General features: G+C 40.5%; 1 protein-coding gene across 1 annotated transcript in view; it reads left to right on the forward strand.

Annotated features, from left to right (window-relative positions):
• Positions 1-23,135, forward strand: part of EIF2B3 (eukaryotic translation initiation factor 2B subunit gamma) — a 98,758-nt gene that overhangs the window by 32,147 nt on the left and 43,476 nt on the right. Inside the window, exon 5 of the mRNA XM_039555935.1 lies at positions 17,932-18,021. Coding sequence (XP_039411869.1) covers positions 17,932-18,021 — 90 coding nt within the window. The remainder of the gene's footprint in view (positions 1-17,931; positions 18,022-23,135) is intronic.

The following is a 23,135-nucleotide window of genomic DNA, read 5'->3' on the forward strand; positions in this document are numbered from 1 at the left end:
TCAATTGCTTGCTTTCAACATGCATTTTCAGCCATAATGTGTATTCAGTGTAGCTGCCTGTTGAAATGTTAGGGTTTCAGCTTGTGTCCAGTGATCCCAGAGTGACCAGTACGCGACAGAGGGACACAGACTCTTCATTGTGCAGTTGGGATGGTACAGAGAGGAAAAAAAGCCAAAGGTCAGAGGAGTTATCCCTGCTTGTGCGAGCGCTGTCAGGCTCTCCCCTACCACATGTCCGCCATGTGTTCCTCATCAGCGGGATGTGGAACTCCATGACGCAGAGCAGACTGGAATGCGGAGTTAGTTAACACCCGCCGTTGGGGAATTTATCAGCCAATGTGGAATATGGCGGGGGGGGAACAGCCTAGTTTAAAGCAAAGTAAGGGTGAAATGAGGCATATGACTGTTCCTCTTCAGTTAAAAGGTCTGATTCTGCTTGGGGATGAGGTCCCAGCTCACGAACCCAGCCAAAGTTTGTGGTTCCCTTACTGTTCTGTGTTACTGATGCATTTTTAGTCCTTTACACTGTCATGCTTAGCAGAAGGTTTTTGCAGTGGACAGGCGGGAAATACCACTGGGGTTTTTGCAGGGAACCATTCATCTAGTTTATTCTAAGAAATCCAGATTTCTGAGAGCCTTTCCTTCATCCTGGTCACCAAGATTCCAAATCACTAACTTGCAAGGACACATAAAAGTGATGGCCTCTCTGTTAAAATTAGCTACACTTGGTATCAGTCGAACTGCAGTTGCATAATATTTTTAGTGCTGATTTATTGCACTTAGTTCGTGGCTCCTGTGAACTCTAACCCGGGTGATTTACTGTGATGTTGCGCACTGCGAAGAATATTGCGAAAGTCATAATGGAAAGAGTCACAATTTGCAATTAGCTGATTGAAGGTGTATGTGGGCTCACATCCTTACTGGGTTTGCATTCTACTTTAGTTGCAGCAAATATATATCTTTGAGAATGTTTCCATTCATTCAGAATACAATGCCGAATTCCCTGTTGAATAGCTGTAGTGTGGTTCTCCCCAAACAGCATTGTGCTGGCAGTTTCTGGAATTACACAGGAAATGAAGAGCATAGCAAACTTTCCTTTCTCTTGCTAAGACATGCTCCCCAGGAGTTCTTCCAGTAGATCAAGTAAATAGCAGGGATCTATTCCTAAGGGCAGCATGTTTCTCTATGTTTCTGCTTTGAGAAATCCTAATTTTCTCTGGCTTTAAATCCTTCCTTTCTTCATCAAATTTATTGCACCATTTCTCCAGCTAGAGAGGATGAGATAGAGATTCCTTTTACAAGAAGTAAAACTGCTTTTCCACTTTTCTTTGAGATCTCTTGTAGAACTTTCCTTCCCCAGTCACCAAATACTATATACTCTGTTAAGAATGAAGAGGAGGTGGCTATTCGATCTTGACATGTGAACTGGCAGTACAGAATGCTGTATCTTGCCCAGTTACTCATTTTAAGTATAACTTGCATATACCTGCATATTGGCAGCAGGAGCTGTTGGTATTTCTTGGGTTGGTCATCTTGAAATTCCTTAGCCTTCTAAAAAATGTGTGTGTTACGTGTGTGTGTATTCATAATCAGGTTGGTGAAAGCTCAAGAGTTTAAAAAATCTGGGTCAGTCAGTACAGGAAGATTTTAAAAAGGAATAACTTAGGTCCTTCAGACAGAAAAATTTGGCTGATGGACTTTAATTAAACTCCTAGGGTTGGAAGCAAACCAGTAAGAAAGCAGGGAAATTTAAGTTAAAGCTCAACTTCTAGTTTTTTTGCATATAAATCATCCAGCAGCTGGTGATATTTGCAAGAGCACAAGAGACTGTCTTCTAGTATTCCCTTTGATTTTATTTCCCCCCCCTTTGCTTTATTAGTCCCAAGGTATAGCATTAAATATAATTTCAGAGGCCATGTGTATCCTTAACTTCTCTGTCCCATCTCTATGGTACATGTGTTCATATATGTATACATATATGTGTAACATATAGCTCTATTCACTGATGCATTGGTATAGCATTTGTAGAACTAAGTATATTTTTTTGGTTGGTTTTCTTCCCCCAAATGAGCTACATCATTTCTGAAAATACCTCTGAAATTCCCACTTCTGTAACTTTGAGCCTTAGCCAGGTAGAATAGTAATAACAGAATCATGGCCAGTGGTGCTATAAATTTCAACTAAAGTATCGGGCAAGAAGTCTGATTTCTGTTTGTACTGTTGTTAGAGATATTTATGCAGGGCTGGTCTTTCAGCAAGTGTGATTATTTTCAGAGAGGCCCTCTCTCCATTCTTGCTTTAGAATGTGCTGAGGATGTGTGTGGGGAATGGCACCTGACAAACAGCAGCCAGACAGAAGGAATAAAATCCCTTGGGAATGAGACTTCTTTTTATGGCCATTTTTCAGTTCTAAGGCCACTTGAAAAATATTGTTCTTCAGGTAGATCTTGTTCCTAGATCCCTGGGTTAGCATTTGGGTGCCTGCCATTTTCCCAGACCAAGGAGCTACTGAAGCCTTAAGCTTTTCCAGTAGGAAAGTATGCAAGTACATACTTTGCAGTACCAGACGCTATTGAAAGAATAATGGACCCTTCCCACATTCAACTCCATTCTTCTTGCACACACTCCCAGACCTCTGGAGCCACTGTGCTAGCAAATGATTACATTCTGTTTTTCTTCCGTAACTCTTCCTAAACAAAATGTTAATTGAGACGTTGATTTATACAATTCAGATTCTTATGTTAAGTCAGCATACTTAAAAATAGCCTCTGGCTATTGAGGGGATAGATCAGTGAGACAAATTGATGCTTGCTGGTATGTTTTTCTGTATCTTACCCTTTGAGAAAATAGTATATATTTCAGATTTAAGGAATATGTCCTTTGCATGTTTTTATTTTAGATGTACCCCATCATAGTGTAGCTTTAGAACACAGGATTCTATGTGTTTTCTGATTTACATTATTATATGAAGGAAGCATACTGGAAAAAAGCAGACTTTAGCTTTTTTTTTGTATGTCTTTGATACTTGTTTGAAAAAAGTGTTACAATAGTAGGAATATAATGTAGATTCCAGGCCTTCATATGTGATAGGGGTAACGTCATGCCTAGGGGTAAAAAATGACTTCTCCTGTCCTAGACAACTGTTGAATTAAAGAGTTTGCAGAAAAGTTGTCTGACCTTACTTCTTCCTAATCTGTCCTTCTCTTAGAAAAAAATAGAAATAATCTGTTTGTTGTAGAGAACCATTAAAATAAGCAACCTTTGTGTTTACATAGGAAGAGTTCTCTAGGAGATCTGATGCTGGAAGGGATAAACTTCAAATGAATTGGTGTGTTATTGCCTGTTTGCACTAAGAATACCTTGTAATTAATACCCAAAGAGACCTCACCTCTCCACTTGGCTTTGTGGCCTTGAGAAATCCACTTAATGTTAGTGTCTCATACGTTCTTTGCTTTTTAAAATGAATGCAATATTACTTTACTGTCTCATAGGGGCATAACTTGTGAACATTTATGTCAGTAGTGCAAATGTAAAATGCTGCTCTGAGTACAGGGTATTAACTGTTGGCTTTCCCACACTTTGAGTAAGAGTAGTACTTGTTAAAATGACCTGCAGGATGCAGCTGATCTAACACTGTAGCATGAGCTACAGGTCATGTTTGAACTCAGATTTTCAGTTTCAGCACTTGCATTTCAGCACTACAAGCCTGTAGTATTTCTTATTGTGTAGTGTATTGTGTGTTACATTGTTATGCACTGCTACTCTTACCATTCCACTGTCTCTAATTCACTTTCAACGTACTAATTCTCCATTTTTTTTTGGTACAAAGGCACTGGGCATGCAGTGAAAAATTAAATATATTTTCTTTTGCATTAACAAGCCACTCCTCCTGGGTGGGCAGGAATTTGTAGATAGGTGACTCCTTGCATGCATACGAACTGGTTTTACAAATGCTGACTTGAGTCTGGCAGGGCCGAGCGATGCCCCTGGGCTGACACCCGAGTGCTGCCAGGGCCGGGCCGGCAGCGGCACCGCTGGGCGGGCGGAGCAGCCCCGGGGCTGGTGTATCCTGCGGAAGGACCGCAAGGACTCCTTGGGAGGAGCCAGTCCTGCTGCAGAAACAGTAGTATCATCTGGGCCTTGTCAGGTCCTTATTGTTCTGAATAAAGGAGAAAAAGTGATGTTTATGTTTCTTCAATCCTTGCGTTTGTTTGCTGCTCTCTGGTTCCAGTTTGGCCACCTGATGGCAGCTTTTAAATTCTGTGATGAGAACTGTGGTTTTGTTACCCATATGAACAGCTTTGGTCAGCACTTTCAGGATCCAGCAGAATACAAATATCAAACAAGAGTATCATCTTTTATAATTCTTCAAATAGTTAATTTTCACAGTAGAAAAGTAATTCCCTTTAGAAGGTGATCATTCCAAAGACTAACTGCTTTTATTTTTCCTAAATATTTTAAAAATGTGACAGCTATTTTTGCAAGCAATCTGTTGTAAAACACCTTCCAAGTTGATTTGGGCAGCTGTGTATGATCTGCTTCTTCACTTTTTTAATGACAGTTTTATCCTTAAACAGAAAGAGTGAATTTTTTCTGAATGACAGGTTATGGTAGTAAAACAAAGTGATGCTGCCCTAATAAATAGTGGCCTCATAAAGGTTATGTGCATAAAGTTATAATGAACCTGTAAATCAAGAATGCCACTAACAGCAGAAATGCCAGACTCCAGAGCTGAAATAACCTTGCAGTTCAGTAGCCTGCTGCAAAGAATCCTGTCACTTTACCTGCTCCTTTATTTCTGTGTCTTGAAATTCTAACTAATTCACCATCTTGGAGGCAGTAGATGAAAACATATGAACTTGTCTGTATGAGAAAGGTGTCTAGTACTGAGTATGAGTGATAAAAAGATCTTTGCAAATTGCAGCGCAATAATTTAAAAGTTCATTTTACTTAGACACTCTGTGCTTTGACTTCTTAATTTTCCTACATGAAAACATGTTGTGTTCACAGTGGAAGTGACTCACAAGTTCCAGTCAAGACTTCTGGAAGGCTTCAGTCTGCTACCTGCCATATGCCTGTATATCTACTGCTGATTTCACTGCTCTTCCAATGGCAATAAAAAAATTGGCCATGAGTGTTAATTCATGTCTCAGTGGAAATATCCAGAGTCTTAGGTATCTTAGGATATGACTGTTTCCTAAGTTCTAGATACTCTGACATGTGAATGTTTTTATCATTGGACAGTGCCTGAAAAGTTATTGTATGGTGAAGAGGTGAAAGGTGAACCACATTGTTCAGCATCCAAAGGCTTGAAATGAGCAGGGGTTTTGGGAAGGTGATGTGAGGCCACCACCACCAGCTGTGTGCTGTGCACACAGGAGAGTTAAGGAGAACTGCAGTGTACACAAGGGAAAGAGGTTGTGGCTTTGCAAGGGCTGATCTGACTTCTGTGTGTAAGTTTGCTTGTCAGAATTGTTGATCCCTGCTTCCTGGGTGGAGCATGCGTAGGGAGAATTAGATGAGGTTATAAAGAGCAGAAAAATTGATGGGCTTTAGAAGTATTCATTCAAGGTAGGCACTGATTTGAACTTTTACGTTACTTTTATGTTGTCTCTAAAAGTGAGTAATATCTTATTTACACTCACAGTTGAATGTTCATTCCCAAAATTCTGGGATGTTTTGGCTTTTGAATCTAGTGTAAGGAATGACAAGCAAAGTCTGTACTCACAAGGATCAAAATGCAGTGGGGGGGGGAAAGTGTATGAGAAGCCATTCTTAGTAGTCCTGTTTGTTACTTTAAGCAGAAATGTCACCTTCCCTGCCACTGTTTGTGTCCTGAAGAGAAGCTGTTGTTCACATCTCTGAGGAGCTCATGTCGTCATCCTGTTGAATAGTAAGACCCAAAATTGAGATTAACAGTTACCAAAAAGCAAGAAGCCAGTGTTCTGCTGTTACTTGATCATAGTGGGCTTATTTTCTAAGCTAAGATTTTGACCACTTAGGGGTTTTTAGGATTCTGAGTCCTGTCTATTAATGCAGTTATTTCATTGCTGAATGACAGCATGTTTTTGTGCACTGCTGTCAGTTCTAGCATTGTGTCAAAATGAGAGGTGATTCTCATTGCCAGAAGTAGAATTGTAGTATGGTTTGTACTTCCAGAAATTCCTTCATGGCTTCGGTTTGTGTTTGATTTTTGGCTGGTTTGCAAAAAATATATGATCTAATCGATCCAGTCATGTTTTTAATTGAAAGCATACATAGTTTGTGTATATTAAAAAGGGATCATTTGCATGTAGGGAAGAGTCCATGAAAGTGTGTTTGAGAATTCCTACTTGCATCTGGCATAGAAAAAGTTTAGGCAATTATTTTGTCTGTGTCCACTGTGTATTTTTTTTCTTTTTTTATCAGTGTACGTCAGAGGTCTGAACACAAATAAGGCATGCTATGTAGACTAATTAAATCAATGCCTCTGTGGAAGCAATTTAGTTTCTGGAATTGCTCTTCTAAATCTGAGATGTAAACAAAAACCTAGTTATTTTTATATCATTTCCCTTTGCCTCATGTACGTGATTCTGGAAGTTGGAGAGTTATTTGTTTATGCCTCTTTTTACAGCAGAATATTTGCGTGGCTGAATTTTTATTGAAGCAAAATTCCTCGTTTCCTTAAAGCTGAGCAAGACTACTGTACAGCGGGAACACACATTAATTTGAGTTTCTGTGAAAGGCTGTTCATGTTAAAGCTGTCAAGGCAGCAAATTGTCCTCAAGTGTTTTTTCATTAAGAGTTGTTTGCTGCTTTTGTAGAAACAGCTGCTTCAGCCACAGAAAGTAAATGGGGAGCTTTTCTAGAAAGAAGGGTGTGCAAAGAATAGTGTTTAGGTCGTGGTCTCTTACTGTCCCTCCTTCTTCTTTCTCCACCTACCTAGGGATGATACAGGTACCATTGCATTTTGTTCTGTCCCCAGAGACTCCTTTTTTTTCCTGAGATTGGCTTCAGTTTGTTGTTTCTTGGTTGTTGTAGTTTCCTCACAGACTATGAGCTCATTGTGCTGGTTTCTTTAAAATGCAGAACACAAAGATATTATCTGTCTTTAAAGTATAGAATGTAAAGGACTGTACGCTTAAAGATATGGTCCATGCTCCCATTAAGTGTGTGATTCCAGCTCTTCAGAATAAAGCTGTTTTCTAGTGAAGTCAAATATAATAATAAAATCTATTTGTGAGGAGTGCAGCTTCTGTGGTGTGAAGAACCAGACCCACCTCTTCTGTTGGAGTGCTAAAACTCCCTTTTATTTTTAATAGCAATTTATTTTGAGAGCAGAGCCCAGAAGCATGGAATTTTTAGAAGTAAACTGGTCTTTTAAGGCTTCCTGTTAATTTTTGTTGTGCTTATTGCTTCTTACCTCTCTCTGTGTTTGCTTTTTTTAAACTGTCTCTGCAAAAGCAGCCATTGTAGACTTGGGCCTTTTTTATATTCCTAACATGGTCTAGAGGGTTAGCACAGATCTTTATAGTTACAGATTGGTTCTAATACATTTTTTCTTTATAAACTAAGGGCAGGACTGTACACGAAATCTGTTATTGTATTTGTGCTTTGTACTCATGCACTTGTTGACTGTTTTACAAGCCAGTAACGTAGTAGCCACAGGCTAGGAAGCTTGCCCAGAAATCTGGCATATTTAATTAGTGCTAGTAAACAAGCAGAGTTTCAAATTTAATTTTTCCTTCTTTAATTCCTATAAACCTCAAGCCATTTAAAACTTAATTTTGACACTAGTTTCGTTTATGCAGTTGGATAATACTGAAACAGTCTACAACCACAGACAGAATGGTCCCAGTCTTTTCCAAGCAAGAAGGGAATAGAAGTTGTTTTGTTTTAACAGTATCTGAGGTTGATGTAAAATTGTAAATGATAATCTTCAGGTCATCCCCCATCTATTTTCTTTTTCTTTCTGTTAGGCTAAATGTTTCAAGATGAGGAAATTATCCTACCATGCCTTGCAAAAGACAAGGATTGGATTTGTTGTCACTCTGGTTTCTGTACAGAGATCTCTTCCAAGAGCAAATGGTGGAACATCTGAGCTCTGGTACTTGCCATGGCCAGTTTTTTGCTGCTACGCTGCAAGGTTTAACTCACTGCTCCAGGTGGTATAAACAACAGAGGGTTCAGTTGCTGTCTTCTCACTTGCTTTTCAATACCAGCTTGTGATCTATGCTGAAAATGCTGTCTACTGAAATGTTCTCTACTGCTGCTTTCACTATGAGGGACTGCTGAAGTCTAGATTAATGACCTTTATCCTATCTATTTAATTGCTGAAGCCACTCTGTCTCTGGACAAGTAATGTGCTGGGTGTCATAGCAATAAAATATGTGATAATTCTGGCTAAAAATTGGACTTTATAACTGTGGCTAAAAATCTTAAAAATAAATATTGAAATTGTGAAAATACACAGATGAACAGTGGTTTTTTTAGCTGTCCAGACAGCTTTTCCTTCAAGAATGTGTTTTGGGGCTTTTTTTGTTATTTGTTTGGGGTTTTTTGCCTACCTTTTTATAAAGGCAGCTCCCACCTTAGCATGTGCTGAAGTGAGAAACTTCACTCTAGTGTGTGTGAAGTTTCTCAGTCAGTGGTAACTGGTCCAGAGAAGGAAGGAAACCTGCTCAAAGTATCATCTCACTGCACTGAATTCACCAGGATTCACCAGTATTCTAATTGCTGTATGATCAGTGTTCCAAAGGAGTAAAACTCTTCCGGCTCAACCTTAAGCTTTTATTCAGATGCTACTAATGGGTGAAAGGTGAGAGAGATTTTTGGAAATCCAGCTCTGTCCTTAGTGCAGTGTATGTTTTTGTTCAGCTGGGTATAATGCTATAGAGCTCCAACTTCAGCATCTTCCTGAAAGCGCTTTAGTTTTAAGTTCAGTTTCTTGTAGTAATAAGAAGCAGCAACTTCTGTTATAGCTATTAACAAGTTTGGAAATTTTAAATCATGAGTAGTCTGGTCTAACCAGAAACTAATCCAGTGTGGTTGTAACCACTGTAATTACGCGTTTAAAAAATGCAAATTTGGACTTTGGGTGAATGTTAAGGTCGTCTTGTGGTAGTGATAGTTTTCTGTGTCTAGTCTTTTTTCCTTCTTTTTCCCTCTGATACTTACATTGATCATTCCATAGTATTTCTAATGGTATTTTGTAAAATGCCAGTTAGCTATTAAAAGAATTTATCATAAAGTTCTTCTGGGCTGAAAAGATGAGCGGTGTCTGTCAGTGGCTTCAGTCTGACTTCAGTTCTCCTTTGGCTTTTAATTCTGTTGTCACTCTGCAAAAAGAATGTTATACTTGCTAATTTTAAGACATTCTTTTAATGAAGTTCTTGTTTGATACTGTCAAATAATAGTTGATAAATAGTACAGGTTCTTTTAAACTAGGAAAGAGTGTAAGTATATCTGTATTTCTTGTGTGATGTTCCTATCACCTGGGGTATTTTTTGACTGCAGAACTGGGCTATACTCTGAAGTTGGTGATGTCCTAAGCTCTGATGGCTCTCACTGTCCTGAAATCTCATGGCTCAAGGTTGATGCTGCCTTAAATCCAAGCTAGCCTGTCTCTGAGGATGTATCTGAATACACAGGCTGAGTCATGACTTCAGTGTAACCAAGCCAGGAAACCCCTCTGTTTTCCTGCAGGGAAGCAGGATTCATGAAGTCTGAGTGCTGATCCCTTAGCAGAATTTCCTCTAACGTATTTTTCTTTTGTGTACCCTTTCAGCACTGCCGAGATGTGGAGCAGCCTGTATCCTGGCTCCCTCCACAGTGGCAGCAGAGCCAAATTCTGTGCCCACTTTAATTTCTGTCTGAGATAAAGCTGTTCTCATTACCTAATTAAATATTTGACACTTGCAATTGTTGGGATCTTGTCAGTATGAAGAGTGGTTACTGTGTCAAGTGCTAAAGTGTCCAGGTTCCAGTGGAATTGACATGTGAGTAGATACGGTAGTAAAAGCTTATTGCGAATCAAAACTGAGGCAGAAGCAGTAGTTGCCAGGGGGAAATTGGAAAAACCCACAGGTCAAAGCATCAGCTAAGGAAGCTACAGACCCTCAAGGAGCAGGAACAAAGTATAATTCATTTACAGTAAATGAAGGCAATGAGCATTGCAAGGTTTATGGCAGAAGGGCTAGATTTACACGGGCTGGATTTGAGTAGATTTTGGTAATTTAAACCATAAAACTTAAATTTTTCCCATCTTTGGACTCAAAGCTCATGTCTTCTTGCTTTCTAGACTGTAAGTTTTGGTGGGAGCCAGATGCTGCTTTGTCTGACAAGTAGTCTTTTCTTTCTTCTCCACTTCTCTTCTTCCTTCTAACCCTAATGACCTGCTATCAGGCTCTTGTCAGGTTGTTCTTCAGTCTGGTGAAATTTAACTGTTTTGAATGCAAATATCTTCTACAGAAGAACTCACAAACGTGCACCTTCCATCCCGAAGAGCCCATTCGCTTGTCAGGCAAAGATCCTAGCAAAGGGAAGTGAGTGATCAGCTATGGCCTGTGCATAGTGACAGGTTTAAAGAGAGATTTTTAATTTTAATAAACTGGTGGTGCAGAAGTAGGTGATTCTCATGAGGTACCTGGACAGCAATTCACAGTGGGAAACCCAAGGATATGTGTGAGAGCTTCAATTGTTCTGTTCCTGGGCTCTGTGAAATACAAGGGAAACATTTATGGTTATTTCAGCTTTGGAGGGGTTTTTTTGCTTATGTTTTTACTTGCAATTTAAGGTTGGAGGAGGAAGAATTTCTTTTTGCCTATGTATTTTTAGTAGCCGAAAGGTATGCCCTTACCTTAAATTCCCAAATTTTGCAGATCATATATTCTAAGTAGGACCCACCTCACCTGGAAGGTGCAGAAGGTCTTTAGAGCCTTGTCAAGCAAAGCTCACGCTGCCAAGTACAGTTTTATTTGCTGTTGAGTCCAGGCCAGTGGCATGACGAAATTGTGTCAGCCTTGCTGTGTTTAAGCTATATATTGCTAGTGACCTGCAGCTTTGACCTACTATTCAGTTTCACTGTTTCCCATGCATTTACTGTAATTATTTGATTTAAAAAAATATATCGTATGTCTACTGCATAGCCCTTGGGGAACTGATGTAGGAGGGATCAGCAGGAGCTGCTGTTCTTCAGTAGCCTCTATACAATCCTCCAGCTTCAGTTGTTTTCTTGAAACTTGTTCCTCTGATGTGTTGTCATCCTTTCAGCCCTGGTGATTTTAGGGAACAATTATTTACTAAGGTGAATTTCCATGAAGTAGGAAGGAAAATGAGCTGAAAATTGGAAATGATTAGGGTTGCCAGGTGCAGACTTTTAGTTCTTTCTCCTTCTTCAGCAAAGAAAGCATTTCCCAAAGCTCAATTAAATCTCTTAAATCACAGTTTAGCCCAGCATAAGAAAAATAAGCTCAAACACCAGATCTGAACTGTGACTAAGCCATGTCCCGTTGTGTTGGAATTGAATTGGTTATAGCACACAATAATCTACTTTATTGTCATCCTGGCCTTAACTGTAGCATAAGATGATTACACTGAATGTGTATAATAATAAGGCTTACACTTTGTATATAGCCCTTTAAATATTTTGGCAGACCATAGAAAGAACCTTTACGTGCAAGGCTTGATTAATCCTTTTCCTCTGTGTATAGAACAAGTAGCTGCCAGAGCTCAAGGGTAAAACCTATTAATAATGTCTCTGGCAGTCCCCGCCCTCCTTCACAGTGTATTCTCTTCTGTTCACACCAAACTCCAGGCTTATTATCATTTTGGTCTCTCTCTTTTGCTTTCCCAGTTTCTACATAGCAATCAGGGTATTCTAGCAGAACAGTATCTAGTATAAAAGTGTCTAGTATAAAATATTTGCATGAACTCTGTTTTTCCAGTGACAGGGAAAGAGAAAAGGGGTGGTAGCATTGTGGGCAGCCTGGCCCCTGTGTTATTTCCTACAGCTGTTCACACTCACTATGGTAGAGAAGACCCTTAGAACCAAGTTTAGGGAAGTGCTCTCACAGGCAGCTGTGTCTGGTGTGCTCCCAGGGGGATGCACGTGCAGCCAGCGACGTGGCTGTGCACTCCCCGGGGAGCACTCCTTGGACTTGGGGTGGGTGAGGAATTACTGTTGTTCTCCTTTTCATATGGGGAAGCTGAAACAGGATGAAGAAAAACATTTTTTATAGGTTCACGTGATGAGATGGCTGCAGAGCCATTGGCCCCCTTGCTCTTCAGCATCAAAGTCAAAAGAGATGTTAACGTTAAAACACAGCGTTCTTGCCAAGAAAATGACTCTTTCTACAGGGAGGTCACACTGGCTTATTGTAAACCGTTACTGACCTTGAGCAAATATTAATCCTGAGTTCTGACTGCTAACCTATACTCTTTATACTAAAGAAAATTATTTAATCTTTGGCTTTCAATGAAAGTTAGTTCCTTTACCAAAAAGTTTTCAGCATGTTTTTGTCCGAAGTAGGTTCAGAGTTTGTGTTATAGTCTCATGGGTATATTAATAACATAGTGCAACAAAGAAAAATGGCATGTGGTGAAGGTTTTAAGTGAAAAATATTTATTATTCAGAAGGCTTTCGAGCAACTTAGGTCACTAGATCAATAAAACATTTTCATTTGGAAAGTACTTCCCATTCCTGGTGTAGTGTCTCTTTAGCAGCAGCAGCTGTGAGGATGGATGGTGGGTAGTTGTTACCAGAACTGCAGTGGCCTGTCCTCCCTTGCCAGATCCTCAAGGGACCAAAGCACATCTTGCCCTCCTGTCTTTTTAAATAAGGTTGTTACAAAACTGGAGGAAGGGGGGAACAGTGAGGGGGTGCCCCTGGGCAGGGAAACGGAGGTCAGGGTCGTGCAGGGCTCATGGCACGTGTTGGGAGACACCTCATAGTAGTCTGTGCTGTCTTGAACTCTTGGGGTCCCATTGCTGAGATGTTCCTCAGCCAGAACTGAAGCAGTTCCACCCAAGAAGCAGCATCCACCGATTCCCCTCTGCCCACCCTCCTCTGCAGCGGCGATCGAGGGGCGCGGGGGGGGCCCGGCCGGCGCCGCCACCGCGGCTCTGCAGCCCAGAGGTGGCAGCATTTCACCGGTGGGCAAAGGAGCCCCGGCATACAGTGGGGACATTCATTTGGCTAAGTGCTTTGGGATCTTTTTGGCCAAAAGCACTGTGTAAAAAATAAAAAAAATTAAGGTCATAAGGTGTCTGGGATTTTTGAAGAGCCAATGTAACAGTGGTCTTTTATTATTAGTGAGTTTACAGCCAAGAGCTGTCCCGTAAATGAGCAATGCGATTTAGGGATTATTTTTTTTTCCTTTAAAAGCAGGAATGCTTGAGACATTAAAGGTGGTCTGGCAGCTTTTGCTGTGAGACTTCTCTTCATGTTGATCTGTACACTGGCTTTGTATCAACACGAGAGCACCACGTTCTTGCAGACAGGCAGGGGTCAGCACTGTGTTTGAACTGGACCACGCGCTGCTTCATCCGAGAGCACGGTTTGTGGTGTGGGGGATAGGAAGAATGTGATAGAGTGTTTGGCTATATAGACTGTGAGCTACATGCCATTAGTTAGAAAAGATGCAAGTGTGGAATGCATAGTTTGCACTTAGCGTGTTATTTATTTACTTTGGAAGGACGGGGAGGAAGATGAACTAATACCCCATCAGCCCACGATGGATGTAATTCAGGTATCAGTTTAGGAGCCAGGTTAATTGCAGGTATGATTAGATTTTTATTGTGTCATTGCTTGGATTAGTGTTAGAGTACGGACAGCCTCAGGTCCTTGAGCTTATTTAAAGACCTTCATATTTTCCATCAACAGCTGTATGAAGTTAAAGGGAAAGAGGCCATGGGATTTCTCTTTCTCAGCTAGTTTATTTGTGAGGTGGTGAGGTTAATGTGGCAATATCCCATGCTTAGTAGAGAGGCTTTTTGGCTTTAAGCATTGTGTGTGCTCCCTTCAGATTTATGATTTTGACCCCAGCCTGGCATTATCACACTGTCAGTGGGAGTATGGAGCTGGTTGGAACCTCCAGCTCTTGGTGGTAATCTCTCTTAATTAGTTTACAGTTGAAACAATTGTCCGACTTTTTGCCTTTAAACAAGGGAAGTTTGCTCTATCAGTGGTTGATTTCCCTGAGGGAGGAAATCCTGAAGAGGGTTATCAGGGAAAGAAAAGCTCTGGGCTCCACTTTCAAAGCAATGCCATGTATGAAGCATGCATCAATCCTGTTAGTACTGCTTATTATTTCACAATGGTGTGTCAGGAATTACAGGCACAGACTTTTCTAAGGACTCTTGCAGACCTTTATGCTCTCTCATCCTGAGTCAGGATTTTGTGGAATTATGTGCTAATAAAAGCTAATTTTACACATTAAATTGCATTCTTTGAAATTGCTCTTTTAATTGCTGATCTTTCCCTGACTTCTCCACAGATCTCTCCTAGCCTTCTCATTGTCGACTTTCTGCCAGGGAGCCCTCCGTGCCTCATCATTAGGACTAAAATCTGCCATCAGTTAACACACAGAGCTTGTAACTGGGAGCAGCCCCCTCCCTTGCACGGGAGCACAGACAGTAATAGACACTATAGTGGCAGCACCAAAGGGAGTTTTACCATGTATTTTAATGACTTGTGCTTGATTACATTTGCTAGATTGAACCGAAGTTCGTTTAGTAATTGGTATGATTCTTACAGGGTACACATTTGACATTCCTCCCTCATTAAGGAGCTCCAACAATGGCTGTTGCAACTTTCATCTCAAGGGTGACCCTCTCAGATACATATCCAGTCTTTTTCTTTTGATAAACCACCCAACCCGGCATTCATTAACACTTAACCATCTGCAGCCAGCCCCTCCTAGTACCTTCTCCCTTGCTTTGATGATATAATTAAAAGCCTTCTGTATTATCTCCCCCAGAGCAATAAGTCTAGGTGCATCAGCTCCTGCATTGTTTGTTATTTGATTCTCTCTGTATCAGCTGTTCCTTGGGACGGGCTCATTTTTCATATGCTGTAAAGATTAGTTGATGGAGTGGGAGATCAGAGGCATGAGACCAGAGTGTGGCTCTCGATATTAGTAACCAGATGCTCATTTGAAATGGTGATGGGATTTGCTGTTATCTGTTAGATTATTTGGTTCCTTTGCTTTTACCTGAAGATAAACTGGTTTAAGTACTAGTCAATGAAAATTAACATCATCTTTAGTGGCTTGTTATGATAGAGTACTCTTATCAGTCTGGTTTAGTGTGGCTATTCTCTCCTTGAGTCTGGTTTACAGAAATCACAGCTTTGTTTATGCATGTGCCCAAACTTGCCTGTTTGACCTTTGAAGCTGTGATTATAATATTAATCTATGGGACTATTCTGTTGCAAATCACTTAGGTGGTCTGTATTTCAGAGGATTTCATTGTGGGACCTCCCTCTTGTCCAGCATGATGTTCCATTATTGTTAGTATATTCTACGTTGAAAGCTAACTCAGACTGGTGTTTCAGTACATCTTGTTGTCTGGCTGCGTTTTGTGGGGGGTTTTTTGTGTGGGACGGAGGAGCTGAGATAGCACTGTGTTTCTATTTGTCCACTTGCACTGATTTTGTATAACTTAATAGCAAAGTTGCTTAGCTACAGAAAAACTTGGTACAATGCTTGCATGCAGATACAAACTTCAGCCCACAAATCCTCAGTGTCCTGTGGTGTAGCTAAATAGAGTTATTCCAGTTTGCAGGTGGGGAGACTGCATGTGTCAGAGCCACACAGACACTGGCGACAGAACCAGCATTTACTGAGGAGTTCCTGTTTTACACCCTTGCTTGATGCCTAGCCGCTGCAGCCTTCCCCTGCCTGGTGTTTAACAGGGGTATGTGAAAGATCTTGAATAGGAAGAGAAAAAACAGGCATTCTGGCACTAAAGAAATTTTGTCTTGTTCGTCATCTTCAAGTTAAGAATTAGATTTTTTTCTCCCATTTTTGCCTCTCCTTCCCATGTTGCATCCATTTCTATATTTTTACATGTCTATTGCCTTGTTCCATTGTTTGTTAATTTTCCCAGTAAACGATTATATTTGTTACATAAATACAAAGGAGCCTTTCTCAGAGAAGATAGGAAATTTCTCCCTCTCATACATACGCAAAATATGGAAACTGTTCTCAGGATGCAGAGCAGGAGGGAATCTGGTGACTTCCAACTGCAAGATCTCATTAAAATTAGTGGATTCCCTATCCTCTTTGCATAAGGAACATTGCTGTTTGGGCTGCCTTCCACAGCAACATCTAGGCCACTGATAACATCAGTACTGGAGCATTTCTAGGTGAGCTCATGTTTAGTTATTGAAGTAATCTACTGAAAGTGCATATATCATTTTCTAGGACCACATACTTCACTGCAAAGTGTTGTACTACTACTATAGGAGCTTTCCTTTGCAAATGGGACTTAAAGGATTTTGTTATAGTCAAAAATATGCATAGCTTGAATGGCATGCTTGAGAAATGCCACATAAGTCATGAAATGTTAAGACTTAAATACTTTAGTAGTTCAAGGCATTAATTGAGAAATGGACTGAAAAATGGCTTACTAGAACACCTGATGTTCTTGGTAGCTTTGGTGTTACTAAATATTTGTTGTGACAGTATTGGTTTACTATTTATATATATATATGCATGCCCAATTTGTGAGTGATCCTTCTGCTGAGCTAACTACATAATAAAAGTATCATGATCACAAACATCTGACTTTAGCATGTTCTGGAATAAGCAAACTAAGTTGGATAGAGTACACTGATAAAATATGTTCATTCAAACTTAATTATGAAATTCTGACATCAAAGGAAGAAAAATGAATACAGAGACAATTTCAGGTGTGGAGTGAAATTTCTCTCCTTAATAGCCTCTGACTGTGAGTGCAGTTATGGATGTCTTGAACAGCTCAGCATAGTCCCTGCCTGTTGTTGTGTTTTGTCTTTTTAATCTGCAGGCTAAACACTCTTGTGGCTGTTCTGTTCTGAGAACTAGTGGCAAGTGTTCAGACAGCCAGAATGCTCTCAAATGAGGCCACAGATTTGTGGAAGGGAAAGTAATACTGGCCTAAAATATCTGGCTGGTTTGAGACAGGTTCCAAAAAGGATTTCCATTATCCAAGAACAGAGAAAACATAAAGAGAAGCAATAGAAGCAGTCAATGAGTCTTTATGATTTAAACTTTGTTCTTAAAATTTTGAAGCTACCAGAGATTCCTGAGGTTCTGAAATATTAACCTGCCACTGCTCTGAAAGCAGACTTCCCTGTTTGCCATTGTTTGTCTTAGGATGAGTGGGAGTTTTACTGATCTTTCCCACCTTACTGGGCTGGATAGCCAAATGCTTTGTAATTGAGCTGTGGCAATCATTTGTAATGTGTAGTGTAGGAAAGATGAGCAGACCCCATCTCCTTCCCCTCTTCCCCTCCAGGAAGTGTTGGAGAAAATACAGTAGTGTTGTTGTGTTTGCTAGCAGAACATGCCCAGCCTTGCATATATATTAAGGCAGGCACTTAGCCAGAAGCTTTGAATTATTGTACCCTGACATTACCCACTGTAACTTTTAGCACTCTGGGCCCATTACTTTGGCTTCCTGCCCAGTAATGTGCAATTTCCACTTACATGAGAAGATGTAGCAGGAGTAATGACTCCTTGGAAGAGGTGTTTTCTTTTGCAGCAAATCAGCCCAGGGCCAGCAGGTGTAAGTTTATAGACACAGCCCCATAATGGCACCCTGAGCTCTTCTCTTCTGGCAGTCCAACAGTAGATGGAAAGGAACAGACCTTTGCACACTTGTTACTATCCCCTGACCTCATTGCAAAGACAAGCTCTTGTAAACAGCTATGCAAAAGCTCCATGATTTCCCTTTTTTATTCTTTTCCAGGCACCCCAGAATGCACATCAGAACAGGGCTGATGGATGCCCATCTCTACTGTCTGAAGAAATATGTGGTAGACTTCCTGGTAGAAAACAGGTAAGAAACCAAGCAACACACAAGGTAGTAGCAGGTGATTGCACTGACATATGCTTTACACCAGAGCTTTTAAAGGAAGATTTTCTTTTCATTAAATTAGCCAGCATAAAATAGAAATATAAAAGAATCCAGTTTTCAGAATATTTTAACTATACTAAAAGGAATGCTAAGCATTAGTCTGAGTTTCTTATTAGGATCTTTTCAAAAAAACAGAACAAAAACCAAAAAATTAACAAACCAGCATAAGTGAAAACTAACATTTTTGTCTCTTTTATGCATGCCTTCTTTTTCTAATGTATCTGTTCTTTTTGGCTGCTCATTTTACCAGGGCTTCCCCATTGTTAGGCTTGTGAATATATTTCTGACCTTTGATTTCCCCCACCACAGTCTGTTTTGGTCTTTGCAATCACCTTCTCTCTGCCCCTACACATCCACCACCACTGCAGGTGGGCTATCTCTGTAGCATCCTATGTTTTTAGCTTGTGATATTGCTCTGTCAAAACTCTGAGACCACCCACTGAGAGTAAGAAAAACATCCATTTATGGAAGTGGAGAAGGATCTTAGCTATAATATTTCATGAAACAGACAGAAAAACCCAACCCTGTTTGTCTTTAAAAAACAAACAAATGAACACTCCCCCTCACAGTAACTAGTTCAGTTTTGGAAGGATGTCCTGTTCCTAGACTTTTTATAGCCCTCTCATGTCCATTACATATACTGAATGCTCACTGAGTTCTCAAGAGCTTTTCTCCCCTTTTAAGTAAGATAAAAGATACAAGGGCTAAGTGTTGTGTTCATAGTACATTTTCTTAGCAGATAAACTGACATGTGAAAAAACATTGAGGGTGGGAGATTTATGTTAGTCTTGACCATATACAAATCTGGTGATACAGCTGGATACATGCTTCAAGGAGCTCTTCCAGAATAAGGGTCTGTGAGTGAGTTAAAATTAAGTGGAAAATCTGTGTTAACCCCCAGGGCAATTTCTTACCATGCATAAGAATAAGGCTTATCTGATACTTTGACTAGTACATGGGGGCATTGTACAAGTTATTTTGGTTCCCACTTGTGTACAGAAACATACGTGAAAGGTGAGAAAGCTTCAGGAGCAGCAGATGCTTTAAACCTGGAATAAACCATTTATTCAGTGTATTTCAGAAAGTTGGTGAGGGTTTGGAATTCTTGTGCTTCCTGTGGTAGCATGAAGCAGTGTTTACACTTTTCTTTTGTCACAATACAGCACATACGACTATGTACATGAAATCCTAGCACGTAGTTTTGCTGGGATTAGACATTTCTGGAATATTAGACATTTCACACATTCAGTTATTTTTCTCTAGTACTTCATTTGGTTTTGAATTTAAATCTGTGGGACAAGGATGGTCTTTGTCAGATACGTCACTCAGAGAGGCCTCTGAGTTTAAACAGCAGTTACTTCAGATTTCGAGGCTTTATGCTATTTCAGTGGAAACTGGTGAGATCTTTGACTTTGTCAGTCAGGATTTTACCTTGTATTAACCAAAGCCAGTAGAGTGAAATTCTGCCCTCAGATCCCCATAGAACAAGTCTACTGACTTTTTGCGAGTACGACCAAGTGGGGTTTTTTGTTGTTTTCTATAGTGAGGTCATTCTCTGTCTTCACTATTTTTTGAAGCTGTGCTGCTTTTCTGTGACACTTCCATGACAAATAGATCATTACAGCAGCTAGGCAAAGTTTCTTAAGGCCTGATAGCAACATCTGGCTTACTAATGGTAGGTAGCTGCTTCATTCTCTTTTTTACACAAATGCTGCTTATTCAGTCAATTGAGAGAGTCAATTGCAAGTAATGTGCTTAACTGGCAAATCTGGGGAATGGGACTTTTGCCATGAGGAATAACTTCAGCTTTCAGACTTCTGGCACTGGTGGGCATTTGCAGCTTGTTTTTTTTCTCTGAGGAAGGGGAGGACAGTGCATACCCAAAGATCTCTCCATGTTTGGCAGCAGTATGCAAGACTTTTGAAAGACTCTGGGGATTTTTTTTTTGCCTCAAAAGTACTGACATCTACATAATTGTTTGGGTTTAAGGATTCTTCTTAATACTTTGGTTTTTAGTCCAGAGAGAACCTACAGTAAGATTTTGCCCTCTGCAATTCCGCACCAGGACTGGAGAAGCTCAGATGCCTTGTTTAAGTTGTGCGTGTTTAAAACTAACAGCAGGGACTGAAGTGAACAGTGAAGCTCTTGTACGGTGCCAGGAAGTACTGACACAGTGTACTTCCTCAATATTACAATATTTACATTGTGTTAATATTTTAACAGCGGGGTTTGATGGCAGGCAGAACACCTTTTTTCATTGTTTGTAGCTCAGTGAAGCATTTACATTTTTTCAAATGTTTTTTTGACATACAAAAGTTGAAAAGATGTTACCCAGCAGTAAAAAATTCAGATGCTACAACTGGCTTTTGTAGAGGAAAATTATGATTACTCCCAGGTTGCAGCATTACATGAAAACTAATATGGTTATGCATATGGGACCTGTTTCTTCTTCAGTGACTCCCAGCTTAGCTGCAAAGATGTGGCGAGAATAAGCTCTGCCTGGGTGAATCTAGTTTGTTTATAGCTGTATCTGTAAGGGTAGATTGCATTCAGATTAATATATATGGTGTAGGTAAAGTACAAAGTCACAGGCAACTAATATGAAAACAGGGAAAAGAGAACATGAAATGGCTAAACCTTGGTTCTAAGTATATAAATCTTGCTTTAGGATTTGGAACAACTTTGTTGTGTAGCAGCTTTGGAAAAAGGCTGAATATTCAGCTCAAAGATGAAGTCATGATATCAAAGATTTTTTTCATCAGCTTTATCACTGCCTTGCTTTGTGGTACTAGACAGATCCATGGATTTTTCTATGCACTTGTTTCCTCTTCTGGGTGGGATTGTTTGGAAAATAATCAGTATTTGTTTGGCAGCAGTGAGATTCTATGATGAGGGATGTTAGGAAAGGTCAAAATACTGTTTGGTAGCCTGTAACTCAGTTTGTAGTCCTTGAGTACATTTTTATGAACTATTTTTAAAGGCCTGAATTTATTATTATCCTGCCTGAAGTTTTATTGCACTATAGCAAATCAAATTCTTGAGTTTTAAAAGGCAGAACTTGCTAGTGCCTTTGAATAAAAGTCAGAGGAAATATTCTGTTTATTAGAACCCCCTCAAATATGTATGTCGAGACAAAAATAAAAAATACCATGCCTCTAATGTAATTTAAACCTGGGGAATTTATTTTTTAGGAATGAGACTGCTTTTTCTTTCCTCTCCTAGCAGGAAAAAATGAATTTTGGCAGTTAAATCTCTATCTATCATTCATCCACTAGTTCAGCACTGGATCCTAGTGAAATCAAGTGTGCAAGGGTTCTACCCTGTCCAAATCTACCAAGCTCGAACACTTATGGTTCCATGCTGGCTTGGGGAACAGCTGAAGAAATTCTTGCCCATAGCAGTTTCTTTCCTACAGCTGGAATTTGTTCCTTCTCTTCTTTCCACACTTCTGCTTCACCAGGCTAGGTTGATTAAAAAGTGCTCTTTAATCAGCTGCACTACACTGGCAGCCTCTGCACAGGGGTGCCAGTACAAGATTGGGAGCTCTGCCCTCGGATACCCAACACTGGTGACTTCTGTCACTGGTCTGTCCACATGAGATTCACAAGAGGTCGCAGCCCATACCCTGCTACCAACTGGATTTATCCTGTCTGAACAGGAACTGTGACCTCAGTGTGAAGCAGCTCTTGTTTGGGCTGAATTTTCTGCTGGTGGTACCTGATCCTGGGGTTTATTTCAGCAGAGGCCTTTGGTTCTTCACCGGGTTCCTTTCTTCATCAGTGAAATTAGAGTTGCTGAGGTTGGTGTTTGGTAGAGATTGTGGGGTTGTATCACAACCTCCGCACAGGAGGGAAATCAGTTAAAAATATGAGCTCCTTGTATTTAGGTGAGAGCTTTCCTTTCCTCAGCATTTCCTCTTTCAGAGCAAAGCCAGCCTGGGGATCTCTTAGGTGCCGCACTTTGTGGCGTGGGAAGGCAGGCAAGCACAGGCTGTGCGTGCTGCTGGAGCTGCTCTGCCAGCACAGGGCAGGGATAGTTGAAGGTGAACACCTGCACCACATGATGAACTGCACAATATTGCTTTTCTTAAAGTGATCATTCCATGAGCTGAGCCAGCAGTGAGACAGAAGCAGAGGCTGTAGCTGGCTGGGGGCACGGCTCCACCCCACAGCTGGCGGGCCTCACACCCCTGGGGCCCTGGGGTGGCAGCCAGCACAGTAGCCAGTCCCTTTTTTGGCACTCTCCTGAGTGCTAGGTTGGAATCCTGCCTTGCTGCTGCATTCAGAGCAGATGGAAGAAGAGAGTCCTTATTCCCTTTCCCCCATGAAGTTCATGTGTAGCAGAGGGCAGGATGTGGGCCTGTGCCGTGTGAGCCCCGTGTGTTGCACAGACATGCGCTGGTATTTCTTTGCTGTGTGCTGACAGTTGGCTTGCTAACAATCCCAGCAAAGCTGCTACCAGGAGAAATGTGATCAAAGGGAAGTTGCATGGTAGCTTGTGCTCTTTTTTTCCTGAGAATTTCTGAAGCTTTGGCTTGGTGAAGTAAGATACCTAATTTAAGGGAAGGCAGAGGGGAGATAAATACAGAGCAACCCCTTTCCTTGTAAAGTTTTAATATGAAAAATGCAAACTTGCTTTGGAAATTTAAATCTTGAAGATCTGTCTCTCTGTATATCCTGTGAATATGCTTAAGAACATACATAATAAGCATTTATAATATACGTATGCATGAATGGCATTGTGCCCAAAGTCAGTTGTGCAGGTACAGATGACAGCATTTGTTGTATTTGAAAGAATTCTACCATGCTTGCAGCTGAAACCTGTAGGCATATGGAGACTGCTGTTTTCACCCCTCATCAAGGTAGACCAGAAGGTCCAAAGCCAGAGCAAGGCTGCCTAAAGGAAAGCAGTATGTGGTCCTAATCAATAAGGTCTCCAAAATAACTTTTCTCCAATTTCATCAGTGCAGAGCTTGTCAGCAATATACTAACCAAACCGTAGTTACAGGTTGAGCATTCAAACAGCTACATTTAAAA

This window comes from Corvus cornix, chromosome 8 (genome assembly GCF_000738735.6).
Source record: "Corvus cornix cornix isolate S_Up_H32 chromosome 8, ASM73873v5, whole genome shotgun sequence".
Taxonomy (NCBI): Eukaryota; Metazoa; Chordata; class Aves; order Passeriformes; family Corvidae; genus Corvus; species Corvus cornix.